The sequence below is a fragment of the Haliotis rufescens genome, unplaced genomic scaffold, assembly GCF_023055435.1.
Source record: "Haliotis rufescens isolate VD_foot unplaced genomic scaffold, xgHalRufe1.0.p SCAF_12, whole genome shotgun sequence".
Classification (NCBI taxonomy): Eukaryota; Metazoa; Mollusca; class Gastropoda; order Lepetellida; family Haliotidae; genus Haliotis; species Haliotis rufescens.
This window is the reverse complement of record NW_025963802.1, coordinates 1,153,557-1,167,500: the sequence shown is the minus strand read 5'-3', so window position 1 is coordinate 1,167,500 and position 13,944 is coordinate 1,153,557. Positions and strand designations below refer to the sequence as shown.

Here is a 13,944-nt window from a genome sequence, read left to right as displayed (position 1 = left end):
GCCTGTGTGTGTACGTTTGTATGTGTACAGTGTGTGTATGTGTCCATTATTCCATTATCTGCACATAAACATATTATGCGTGTGTGCATGTGTATGTATGTATGTGTATATGTGTGTAAATGTGGGTCTGTGTGTATGGGTTGGTTGGTTGGTTGGTTTGTTGTTTAACGCCGCACTCAGCAATATTCCAGCTATATGACGGCGGTCTGTAAATATTCGAGTCTGGACCAGAAAATCAAGTGATTGATATTATAAGCATCGATCCACGCAATTGGGATACGATGACATGCATCAGCCAAGTCAAAGAGCCTGACCACCCGATCCCGTTATTCGCCTTTTACGACAAGCTTAGTCGCCTTTTACGGCACGCATGGGTTGCTGAAGACCTATTCTACCCCGGAATCTTCACGGGAAGTGGCGGGGTGGGGTGAGGGAGGGGTGTTTGCTTGTAGTGCCGGGTTTATAGTGCTAGTCCGTGAGATACCATGCAGCAGTCGTCTTTTTCAGTTTTCCTCGTAGTTGGTGTTGACAACAAATAGTAATGAAAAGAGATATTGATGACAATAAATATAACACAGTGATGACCCTGGTCTGTCCTGCAAGTAACGTTTTCCTCTTTTATGTTAAGCCATAGATATTTTACCAGCCTTACCAAAGCTACAATGTTTGGTTTGTTTGTTAGTTTGTTGTTTAACGCCGCACTCAGCAATATTCGAGCTATATGACGGCGGTCTTTAAATTATCGCGTCTGGACCAGACAATTCAGTGATTGACGCTATATCCACGCTATTGGGATACGATGACATGCATTAACCACGTCAGCGAGCCTGACCACCCGATCCCGTTAGTCGCCTCTTACGACAAGCATGGTCGCCTTTTACGGCAAGCATGGGTTGCTGAAGACCTCTTCTACCCCGGATCTTCACGGGTCCAATGCTTGGTCCTTTGCTTAAGTAAACACCAACAATTTGCATTTTCAGATATTTCCTTTGAGACCTATTTTCTCAGTATTTGAGGAATGACAATGCATTTTCCGACAATATTCAACGTCTCACAGCAAGTACCAACCTGGCTTCATATACACTTCCGGACAAAAGAACGTATACACCATAGTCGATGGTGGCTAAGAATGATAGGTTAATCCATGGTTATGTATCATAATTGTGTTTTGTAGCCTAGGATGATGTTAATAACGTTTGTAATTTGGGGTCAAATCCAATTTTCAAGTGTATTCTTTCTTTTGCCCGGTAGTGTATATTCCTTGCGTCATGCAAACGAGGTCTCCTTATACTAGGCATTGAATCAAGTAGCGTTCTTTATGGTTCTTGAAGTGTCTCAGGTAACTGGAAGTAACAGCTGATTGATTATTAACCAATATCACCCACCGGTTTCTAACGTCAATAATACCAAGATAAGCTTGATTTATGACGTTCTGAAATCGATTTTCTTCTCTTCCTTTATGCTGAAGTGGTCGTGTTGACGGCAGATTTTCAGCTTCACGAATGTCTAAATATTCTTTTACAACGTAAAAATAATAACATGGAGTTTGCAAAATCAATTGCTAGTGTTCGTCACGAATGGGAAAAGAAAAGTTCATGTGTAAGCGTAAACAATAACATTTTAGGTTTTCGTGTTTTCTTCACATAAACATCCAAATCGCTGTGCAGAGTTGCGTCCACTAGCAAAGCAGGATCCGCCGAATTGAAATAGATTCGCCAGGCCAGTTTACCCCTGATTATTATCCTTGGTGCGCCATACCCATGCTCGTGGGTTTCACCACGTATAGATCTGTGTAAATGAAATAATGTTCAAAGCGACGCGAAACACAAACCTCTCTACTATGGGAGAAAGGGCGGGTTTCTATGGTTATTGTAACAGTATCGACCTTCGTGTAGATGTCTGAATACTGGTTGTATCACATGGTTGTTCTTCAACTGCCATTGCTGCATGGATATATAGCCATTATAATGTTATAGGGTTCTTTGAGATACCAAAGGCTATTCAAGTACACGTAATAAAACATATTGAAATGGGACGATTTGCACTATTGTTAGAATAAACTGAAGCAGGTTTATGGGCAGCATGAATATGCTATGGAAACTCCAATGACGCACACTAATGTCCAGGCCCATGACTCACCAGGCCCGACACGTACCTGCAAGCATTGGACACGGCGTGTAAACATACGTATGATTGATAGGTACAGACATATTTCACTCAATAACATCTGCTGGCACTTTGTGTGACCTGACCTTATAGATGATTTGTGATGACTGTCTAGCATGTCAGTATCAGACAGCTGGCAATGATGACACTTGTAGACACGTGAGAGTGTTGTCTATTGCCATGTCAGTAGCAGACAGCTGGTAATGATGACAGCTGTAGACACGTGAGAGTATTGTCTATTGCCATGTCAGTAGCTGACAACTGGTGATGATGACACTTGTTGACACGTGAGAGTATTGTCTATTGTCATGTCAGTAGCAGACAGCTGGCAATGATGACACTTGTAGACACGTGAGAGTGTTGTCTATTGCCATGTCAGTAGCTGACAACTGGTGATGATGACACTTGTTGACACGTGAGAGTATTGTCTATTGTCATGTCAGTAGCAGACAGCTGGCAATGATGACACTTGTAGACACGTGAGAGTGTTGTCTATTGCCATGTCAGTAGCTGACAACTGGTGATGATGACACTTGTTGACACGTGAGAGTATTGTCTATTGTCATGTCAGTAGCAGACAGCTGGCAATGATGACACTTGTAGACACGTGAGAGTGTTGTCTATTGTCATGTCAGTAGCTGACAACTGGTGATGATGACAACTGTGAACCCGTGAGAGTGTTGTCTATTGTCATGTCAGTAGCAGACAGCTGGTGATGATGACAACTGTGGACACGTGAGAGTGTTGTCTATTGTCATGTCAGTAGCAGACAGCTGGTGATGATGACACCTGTAGACACGTGAGAGTGTTGTCTATTGCCATGTCAGTAGCAGACAGCTGGTGATGATGACAACTGTGGACACGTGAGAGTGTTGTCTATTGTCATTTCAGTAGCAGACAGCTGGTAATGATAACACCTGTAGACACGTGAGATTGTTGTCTATTGCCATGTCAGTAGCAGACAGCTGGTGATGATGACAACTGTGAACACGTGAGAGTGTTGTCTATTGCCATGTCAGTAGCAGACAGCTGTTAATGATGACAACTATGGACACGTGAGAGTGTTCTCTATTGCCATGCCAGTAGCTGACAACTGGTGATGATGACACTTGTTGACACGTGAGAGTATTGTCTATTGCCATGTCAGTAGCAGACAACTGTTAATGATGACAGCTGTAGACACGTGATAGATTTGTCTATTGTCATGTCAGTAGCAGATAGCTGGTAATGATGACAGCTGTAGACACGTGATAGATTTGTCTATTGTCATGTCAGTAGCAGACAGCTGGTAATGATGACAGCTGTAGACACGTGAGAGTGTTGTCTATTGCCATGTCAGTAGCAGACAGCTGGTAATGATCACACCTGTAGACACGTGAGAGTGTGGGTATTGCCACGTCAGTAGCTGTCATAAAGTCGTACTCACACACGTGGCCAATTGTCATCTAATATTAACCTACTCACACACTTACAGGATGCGAGAGTACCGCAATGCACGAAGCTGTTACGCATCACTCCCAGAACCACTGGTCGATGCTATATTTGAAAAAGGCGCGCCTGTCAATTGCCAATTGACCAATGCTCGACTTCAACATACACGTGAGAGATGAACCTACATTATTGCCGATGAAATGGATTTCCCATAACATACAATCGCAATGTAATAACGTCTAGATTCACGGATATATTGTCATTGAAATATGAATTGTCACTGCATGAGTTATTCACGGAGCATCAGTGACAGCAACAAGTGCATAGACAACACAATACAACATCTCCTTCAGGTTATGTCCCAGTAGGACGCGGATAACGTACACACGTACTGTCTCTTACTTTTCTATACATTATGATTGCCTTATAACTGTACCATTGGTAAAATACTCTCACACACACAAACATTTTTTTCCTCTCTCTCTCTCCCTCACTCTCCCCGCTCTTTGTCAATGCGTCACAATCTCTCTTTCTTTCACACACACACACTCTCTCTATCTCTCTCTCTCATTCATATATTACACTCACGTTGTGAGCACCCGTCTCTCTGACATCAGCGCTACAAATCTCTTCTCGACACCTTTGTAAGCCCCAATTTGTCTGTCTTCTAATTCTGTCATGGAGGGACAGGCTTGTAGGACAATAGCTGATGGGTTTAGAAGAGGTGTTTGTGTGTATGTGTGAATGTGTTGTGAAGCCACAAGACCGCGCGGCAGTCACGCCTCTGGTGGATGGAGATTAAGTACATGCATATGTATACATCATGTTTAGTTATCCATGTGTTCACGTCATGAAATAAGATCGCGTGGAATTCTATTCGCTGTGCTTTTTTTGGAGATATACAATATGTACATAACTTCTGGAAAATATTCCCACGGTAACTCTTTTCAAATACGTTGGAGTGAGTAAGAATCTAGTTGTGACTGTTTTCTGATATATTTAGATTGATTCAAGTGATAAAAAAATGAAATATACTTAGCAAACCATGTAATTTATTTCGCATGAAATGTTCTTAACAGTGACCTTAAACACTTCATCAAGCACGAAATAGGATGAAATAATCAACACTTGTCCACGGGTCACGCTTCCTCTGTTCGGGTGTAATTATATGGTCAAAATCCTATAAGCTTCCACTGTAAGGCCGCAGTGGGATAGGTCAAGCGTGGCCAAAACATGGGAAAAGGACAGTGTACATTGTATGTTGGTGTATATTAACACCTGCATTGTGTGCAACTGACCTCGTTGACCATTGAATCAACAGGGTTAATATACTTAGTAGATGTTATGAAGCCACAAGCAGTTGTCGTAAACAATGTCGTAAAGGTGTGCCACGTGCAGTTTAATCAGATGTCGTATGGAATGTGTTTTAGACGACAGATAGTTGTTTATTCAACGTAAACGATATAAACAGATCTTGATTTGTGCGTTTCTCCACAAGTGCATGAAATATAACAAACAATAAATGTATACAAAGGGAAGAGAATGTATGGATGTCAACTTCTTTATTATGAGGAACACCACGTTTCGGAGTATATGCTTACCCCTTCATCGGGGAAGAGAATTTATGGATGTCAACTTCTTATTTATGAGGAACACAAAGTTTCGGAGTATATACTTACTCCTTCATCAGGGAAGATTATTTATGGATGTCAACTTCTTATTTATGAGGAACACAAAGTTTCGTAGTATATACTTACTCCTTCATCAGGGAAGAGTATTTATGGATGTCAACTTCTTATTTATGAGGAACACAAAGTTTCGTAGTATATACTTACTCCTTCATCAGGGAAGAGAATTTATGGATGCCAACTTCTTTATTATAAGGAACACCACGTTTCGGAGTATATACTTACTCCTTCATCGGTGAAGGGTATTTATGGATGTCAACTTCTTATTTATGAGGAACACAAAGTTTCGGAGTATATACTTACTCCTTCATCAGGGAAGAGTATTTATGGATGTCAACTTCTTATTTATGAGGAACACCCCGTTTCGGAGTATATACTTACTCCTTCCCCAGGGAAGAGTATTTATGGATGTCAACTTCTTTATTATAAGGAACACCCCGTTTCGGAGTATATACTTACTCCTTCCCCAGGGAAGAGTATTTATGGATGTCAACTTCTTTATTATAAGGAACACCCCGTTTCGGAGTATATACTTACTCCTTCATCAGGGAAGAGTATTTATGGATGTCAACTTCTTATTTATGAGGAACACAAAGTTTCGGAGTATATACTTACTCCTTCATCAGGGAAGAGTATTTATGGATGTCAACTTCTTCTTTATGAGGAACACAAAGTTTCGTAGTATATACTTACTCCTTCATCAGGGAAGAGAATTTATGGATGCCAACTTCTTTATTATAAGGAACACCACGTTTCGGAGTATATACTTACTCCTTCATCGGTGAAGGGTATTTATGGATGTCAACTTCTTATTTATGAGGAACACAAAGTTTCGGAGTATATACTTACTCCTTCATCAGGGAAGAGTATTTATGGATGTCAACTTCTTATTTATGAGGAACACCCCGTTTCGGAGTATATACTTACTCCTTCCCCAGGGAAGAGTATTTATGGATGTCAACTTCTTTATTATAAGGAACACCCCGTTTCGGAGTATATACTTACTCCTTCATCAGGGAAGAGTATTTATGGATGTCAACTTCTTTATTATAAGGAACACCCCGTTTCGGAGTATATACTTACTCCTTCATCGGGGAAGAGTATTTATGGATGTCAACTTCTTTATTATAAGGAACACCCCGTTTCGGAGTATATACTTACTCTTTCATCGGGGAAGAGTATTTATGGATGTCAACTTCTTTATTATAAGGAACACCCCGTTTCGGAGTATATACTTACTCCTTCATCAGGGAAGAGTATTTATGGATGCCAACTTCTTTATTATGAGGAACACCCCGTTTCGGAGTATATACTTATTCCTTCATCAGGGAAGAGAATTTATGGATGCCAACTTCTTTATTATGAGGAACACAACGTTTCGGAGTATATACTTACTCCTTCATCAGGGAAGAGTATTTATGGATGTCAACTTCTTATTTATGAGGAACACCCCGTTTCGGAGTATATACTTACTTCTTCATCAGGGAAGAGTATTTATGGATGTCAACTTCTTTATTATAAGGAACACCACGTTTCGGAGTATATACTTACTCCTTCATCAGGGAAGAGTATTTATGGATGTCAACTTCTTAATCAGGCCCTGGTGAAGGAGCAAGTGTATACACCAAAACGTTGAGTTTCCTATAATAAAGAAGATGACACCAATCAGTTCTCTTCCTAGTGTGCATCATATTAAGATCAAGATGGCAGTTCAACCGTTCAAACAAGTGTGTTCATTCTTCAAAACAGAAGCCATGTGTTAAACATACAAAGAGTATCAAACTAATTATACTTTTAGGGTGTTTCCATAAAGTCGCACACGTGTGATATGAATATGCCTGGTGTCTCTTACAGTTAAAATTAAGCAGGCGATTATATGTATAGCTGTTCGGCCTTTTAATATAATTTTCTGATAAACATGAATGACTGCATTGTAATAAAGCACATCTGTAGCAGCGGGCTGGTCACGCGTCTTACATAAACACCGGGACTAGGTATTCATTGCGATTTTCGGGTATGCTATTTTTAAAAAGATGACAAACGATGGTATGTGTTAATACGCTGTGACAACGCTTGTTACAGTCTTTTAACAAGACTTAGTCAAAATCACCCCTACCAGAATATGTATATGAGAACATGGTGTGACTAGATCAGCTGTAACATGAAGCGGGCGTTTCGAAATGTTCAAATGATGGATGTCAGTGTCTTTCTTACGATAGCTCACATCAAATTGATCTACTTTTTATAATTGTGTAGTATCAATGTGATATTGATGTAAATGATGTTTGTTGCATAGTATTTGTCGTGCATATACCATTTCGTTTTGCTATGCTGTACGACCTATTGTTCTATGACTTTATGTATATGATTTTATGTTTAGTGTCTCGTAGGCCATACCTGGTCGGATGTTATATTGTATTGTTTGTGTACGTGTTTAGTGTGAAGTGTATGTAACATTTGACACTATAACAAACATTATCCTTTTTCCCCTCTCTCTCTCTCCCCCACTCGCCCCTCTCTTTCTTTGTCACTGCGTCTCTCTGTCTCTGTCTCTCTGTCTCTCTGTCTCTCTCTCTCTCTCTCTCTCTCTCTCTCACACACACACACACACACACACACACACACACACACACACACACACACGTCACACACTTTTATAGTCGGTTTTGTGAGTGTGTTCGTTTTGGGGAGACCGAGTCGGGTAGGGACAAGTGAGTGAGTGGAGGTGGGTTTGATGGGTGGGTTGAGGTGGGGTGGGTGGGTGTGGGGTAGGGGAGGTGAGTGAGAGAGGTGGTGTGAGGGGTACATGTTTTATAACTATTCGCGGTGAGAAAAATAGCGACAATGAACTTAACAAACCTTAAGCTGGAAATAGAAGGTCGTTTCTCTTTTGTTTCGATTCTAGTACACGACTCTTTAAATAAAGCCCTTAGCCCCTTTAGCCCTTTTCTATACATGCCCTATTATACGAATGAAACGATATTTCTAAAATTATAGATAGATGAAAGATTAAGAGTAATTATATTTATATTTTCGGTTTGATCTGATTTGTTAATCTTAATGATTAAAAACACGTCATTAAATACTAATCGGGGAAATATTTTCTATACCTGTAGATTTGTGTACGTAACATATGATCTATTTGTTACAGTCATGATCCCTGACTCTGCAATTCGACTCAATCCTTATATTAAATTGAGTAGCATAGCAATTGACGCTTCTGTATTACATAGCATGTGCTATACCACAGTGGAACGAATTGTCTTAAACCCCTTCACCGTTAACAGGGATGAAGGTAAGGGATACGTCATACGAAACACTGATGTTGATATGGCGGCCTGTGAACGCTGACCCCGATCGTCAAGGGTCATGACTGTCAAGTTTTCAATCAGGTGTACATTGCAGTCTATCGGAAAAATCATCACTTGCTTGATTACCTCCCTTGTCAGGCGTTAATCAAACGTGATGTCCGCGATGTTTAACGTTAGGATAAGTACAGGGTAAACTGGACGCTTCACTTCGGGGGTCGTTTTATGGGTTTACACTGAGGATTAACAGATCATAATTATGCATGGCTGTCGGAGATGTCACAGGATGTTTTACAATTTATAACCTACGGATGAGGGATAAACAAGTAACGCCACTGTGTTGTATTGAATACTCGTAGCATCACCACGTGACTGGATGAAGTCTCTATTTCCAAATTAAGACAATCTGAGGTAAATTGTATCTCTAGTCACCGATGCCTTCTGAACCTGTGGTGAGACCCGTAAAGATCCGGGTTAGAATAGATCTTTAGCAACCCATGCCTGCTGTAAAAGGCGACTAAAGGGAACGGGTGGTCAGGCTCGCTGACTTGGTTGATGCATGTCATCGTATCCCCATTGCGTGGATCGATGCTCATGATGTCAATCACTGGATTGTCTGGTCCAGACTCGAATAGTTACAGACCGCCGTCATTAAGCTGGAATACTGGTGAGTGCGGCGTTAAAAAGGAAACAAACAAACAAACAAACAAACAAAACACAAGTGGTAAACGTCAAGACCCGAACCGCTTTAGCGCTCACAAACTATACCGACACGCCGTGAAATAGCTGCACCACTAGCGGCGTTAAACCCAACTCACTCACTCACCCAATGTCGTTTAATAACTACAACAGGTCCATACAAAATTGTTCACTGTCGCTATATATCATGTCTAATTTTCAAAACGACCATCTCAGCCCCATGGTACATTTCATTCACTGAGACCTAGTATACAACTTTGCTGGGCCCTAAGTGATAGTTGATTTGTTTGTAGAGCGCCTACATAGCTTCACGCCCAGGCCCCACGCCCTCGTACGAACCACGCCCGAACACCAAACAGAATATGTTTAAGTAGGGTTATGATATTACCCTCGCTGTCCATTCCGATGTCAATAAACAGGTGGTACGATCTAAGAGTTTAATTGCTCATAAAATATTGTCAAGTGGTACGCCAATGTCTGCGTCGTGATTTATCACCGTATCGAGGGGGTACGCATGTTACGTCATCAATGTTTGAATACCCGATTGATCTGTGAAATTTGTATGCCGTCTTTGTGTTCTGACTGAATACGGTTTAGGTCACGAAAGTCGTTTGAGATCGATTCTCATGATATTTATAACACGGGAGACGCGATCGCGACCGCGCCTTCGTGATGCAGCGAATTTGACGGGGGAGGGGAGGGGGATGGAGCAGGGGGAGGGGGGGGGGGGGGGGGGGGGGTAGACTTCATGTCGAATCGGGTAGTGAGTTGGGTTTTACAACGCGTAGAACTGTATGTTTGTCAGTGGTGGGATGAGGTGAGTAGGGGTGAAATGGGGTTTAACGTCGCGTCAAAGATTATTGCACATATACAGCGACGTGCATGCATGTGTGGCTTCTTGTACTAGTCCGGACTGGTGCCAATTTATAGTGCTAGCCCACTGAGATACCATGCCGCAGTTTAACATGAATACCCCACTCAGACACAGTATACTGACTCCGAGCCGACCAGTTTTTGTTTTAGCCCCGTAATGCCGAGCGCCAGACAGGGTAACAACAAGTACCATCTTTTAACGTGGTGATGAAATGGGGTTTAACGTGCGTGCGTGCGTGCGTGCGTGTGTGTGTGTGTGTGCGTGCGTGCGATCGTGCGTGCGTGCGTGCGTGTGTGTGTGTGTGTATGTGTGCCAGTCCAGTGCCGGTTTTATAGTACCAACTTACTGAGGCACCAAGCCTTGATTTAACATGAATACCCAACACAGCAAACTCACCCTGAACCGACAGTCCTCGTGTTATCCCCTTAATGACAAGGGTAACAAGACAGGGTAACAACAAGTACCACGTCTTAAGTTTTCACATGACGCTCCCGGAGATCGAACCACTCCGCTCTCGGGGTAGACAATCTATCCACTAGGCCACGGAGGCGGTCTCTTATTTCACGGTGTGTTTGCTAAACGGGGAAGGGAAGCCGGAAGTGAGATGCAGATTGCAGACATTTTTCACTTCGGTGAAAGTAAAGAGCGGTGTGGTGAAACTTGTATTCGAGCACACGCAATGAAGTGAATGCTAACAATGACGTCTCAGAAGATTTAATACATATTGGAGAAGAGTAAACCTTTCGTTTTCAAAGGATTTGATTTACATTGTTACATCGTAAATGATGCGTTTCAGAGAATTTTGTTCACATTGATGGACGCTAAACGCTGCGGTGTAAGACGCCTTGACAAGAATTGTAGGACAGTAAATGAAGCGGTTATTGAGACTTAATGCATTGAAACGACACGTTTGAGATAAACTGCCTCCCACCAGAGTGATGTACGGTTACCATGGCGGATGTTGGACAGATACCAGATAGTATATATTAATGTTATCTGCAGTATGTCATCTTGGCTATCTCTTATAGCTTCAGTGGCTGCATTTAAAGTGACCAGAGCGGATAGGTCTACCATAGACTTGCTCAGGCAAACGGTACTTGATATATGTACTGATAGTGTAAACATACAAGCTATGTGTTCAATATTAACAAGCGTTACAGCTTCATGAAGGTCGTATGGTAACATTTTGTATCTAAAGACATCTGAGATTATTTTTATTAAATGAAGTTCCACATGAGAAAAAGACCCACGTAGACAAGGTATACATTTTATGGCTTTTTTATTCAAAACTATCAGATTTCAGATTGTATGATGTCAAACGGGTTCTATACTACATTTTATTCAGATAGGGGACCGTGTTACACGGGCTTTGTAAGAAAGTATCTGCATATGATATCGAGAGTATTAAAATACGTGTGACATCAGTCTATACCATTAGGAAGGATGTACTGATATTTCAAGCGGTGAGTGGAAAAAGCCCTAAGTGTAAGAGCTCACCCATGATGTTCGATCTATCACTTTGATGACGTATACTGAAGCACAGGGGGCAGCTTGACTTCACTTCTAAATACTTTACATGAGCAAAGCTAATGATAAAACATGATACCTACATGAAATCGATCTTGGCCAATATAAAGTATTTAATAGATCTGGTAGCATTCTATGTTGTCAACAAGTAAATATAAGCGACAAAACCCTTATCGTGATAATGAGAAATCTTTCCTAACACAGCAGAGTCCATCGTGCAACTCCGACCATATCATGAACATGTTATGTGAATGACTATCAAAAAGTGATGACACCAGGTGTTCGCAATAAGGTGAGCGTACCACCCCACCATCCCCCAACCCCACTCCGGCGGCGCATGCGAATTGTCTGCATCAAAAATATCACACGGGGAAATATTATTCAAGTCTAAGTAGGATATTGCATCGGACAAGGATATTTAAGTAACCCCTAGGCTTCCCCGAAATCGAAACGGACAAGGGGCACGGAGTACTGTCCCTTGGTATGGTAATCACCTGAAGATCCATTTAGAATTGGTTTCAGCAACCCCTGCTTGTTGTATGAGGCGACTAACGGGATCGGTGATCAGGTTCGCTGACCTGGTTGATGCATCTCATCATATCCGAAATGCGTTGATCAATGCTCATGGTGTTAATCACTAGTTTATCTGGACCAGACCCGATTATTTACAGACCGCAGTTATGCTGGTATATTGCTGAGTGCGGCGTTGAACAACAAACTAACCAAAAACGACCTATATTTAGGTATATGTTTTCACTGTGTGCAGTTCATGGCTGCTACTCTGTGTACTTAATGTCTACTTGTTTGTTTCAGAGATGGTTCCGCCATCGCCTGGCATGCTGGAGACAACAGCAAGGCCTGCCAGCCAATAGCGGCTCAGTCAACGACTGACGTCATACATGGATCCCGAACGAGGCTACGAAAGCTGAACGAGTTATCGACCTTGCACATCGACTGTGTGTACACGCTTGAAGACTTGTGTTGTGTATTCAACGCTTAATTGTTATTGTTATGTATTTGTTCCAGGTATTTACGGTTCCTTTTGGAAATTCAGGGAAATTTATTGAGGGCTCTTTTGTCAGATGTCATTTTCATTTGTATATAAGTCGCAACAGTTACACCTGATAAACGTACCGCATGTTGCTTATTTATCGCCATTGTGTTAAACCACTGTGTATGTCTACTGTAAAATATATTCAGCTAATTTATTGACGGATTGTGCAGTAGGGGTGAGGTAAGAGAGGATAAATGTAAATAAAAAGCAATTTCAAAGCAATGCGTGATTTATCTTTTTCTTCACATTGCCCTTTTTAAAGATCACATTGGTGTGATATTTTCTTCATATCACGGCTTTCATTAGTGAACCCGTCGAACACGGGTATTGTGCTGACAAACCTAGAAGCATAATCAGGGGAATCTGAGATTCGAACCCACGATCATACTTTTGGTTCCTGGCACACATAAGGGACGCTACTCTGCACAGAGAATTATGACGCCATACACAACTGGGCCACCCGTGAACCCTTGTGAGAAAAGTAATATATCAGACATAGCAATTCAATATGTCAGAACAGTTTTGGTTCAAATAAATCTACCGTCATTGTGACTAGGTCATAGTCGTGACTGTACAGAGTTGTGCCCCTTTGCTACTAGGATCCGCTAATGTGGGTTTGAATCTTTAGATGCATCCCGGCTATGATGTTTGTGTTTTCAGCATCAGGCACGTGCTCGTGGGTGTCACATTCAGGTGTCATATGTTGGCCTTATCCTCAAATGATATCAAACTGACTGACGTCATATTACTGAAATACCGGCAACAAGAAGTATCGGGGGTTGGTTTAGTCCTTGGGTTGTGTGTCTTCGTGCCCCGTTGACCTTTACTCATGTTTTCAATCACTGGTTTGCCTGGCCTAGACTCGATTATTTACAGATCGCCTCGACACAGCTGGGATAAAAACTGACTGCAGCTTTAAACACTAGTTTAATTCTCCTTCTGTCACATTTAAGTCTATGCAATTAATATCCGGTTTAGAATAGGTCTTCAGCAATCCATGCCTTCTGTGAAAGGCGACTATGCATATTCCGACTGACGGGATCGGGTGGTCAGGCTCGCTTACTTGCAATTGGCTGATGCATGTCATCGTATCCCATTTGCGTGGATCGATGCTCATGATATCACTCACTGGATTGTCTGGTCAAGACTCGAATATTTACTGACCGCCGTTATATAGCTTGAATATTGCCGAGTACG

General features: G+C 41.7%; 1 protein-coding gene across 1 annotated transcript in view; it reads left to right on the top strand.

The window, feature by feature from the left end:
* LOC125378212 (homeodomain-only protein-like) overlaps positions 1–12,969 on the top strand; it is a 32,347-nt gene extending 19,378 nt beyond the window's left edge. The window contains exon 2 of the mRNA XM_048393239.1: positions 12,507–12,969. Coding sequence (XP_048249196.1) covers positions 12,507–12,584 — 78 coding nt within the window. The 3' untranslated portion in view covers positions 12,585–12,969. The remainder of the gene's footprint in view (positions 1–12,506) is intronic.
* Positions 12,970–13,944: the final 975 nt, after the last annotated feature.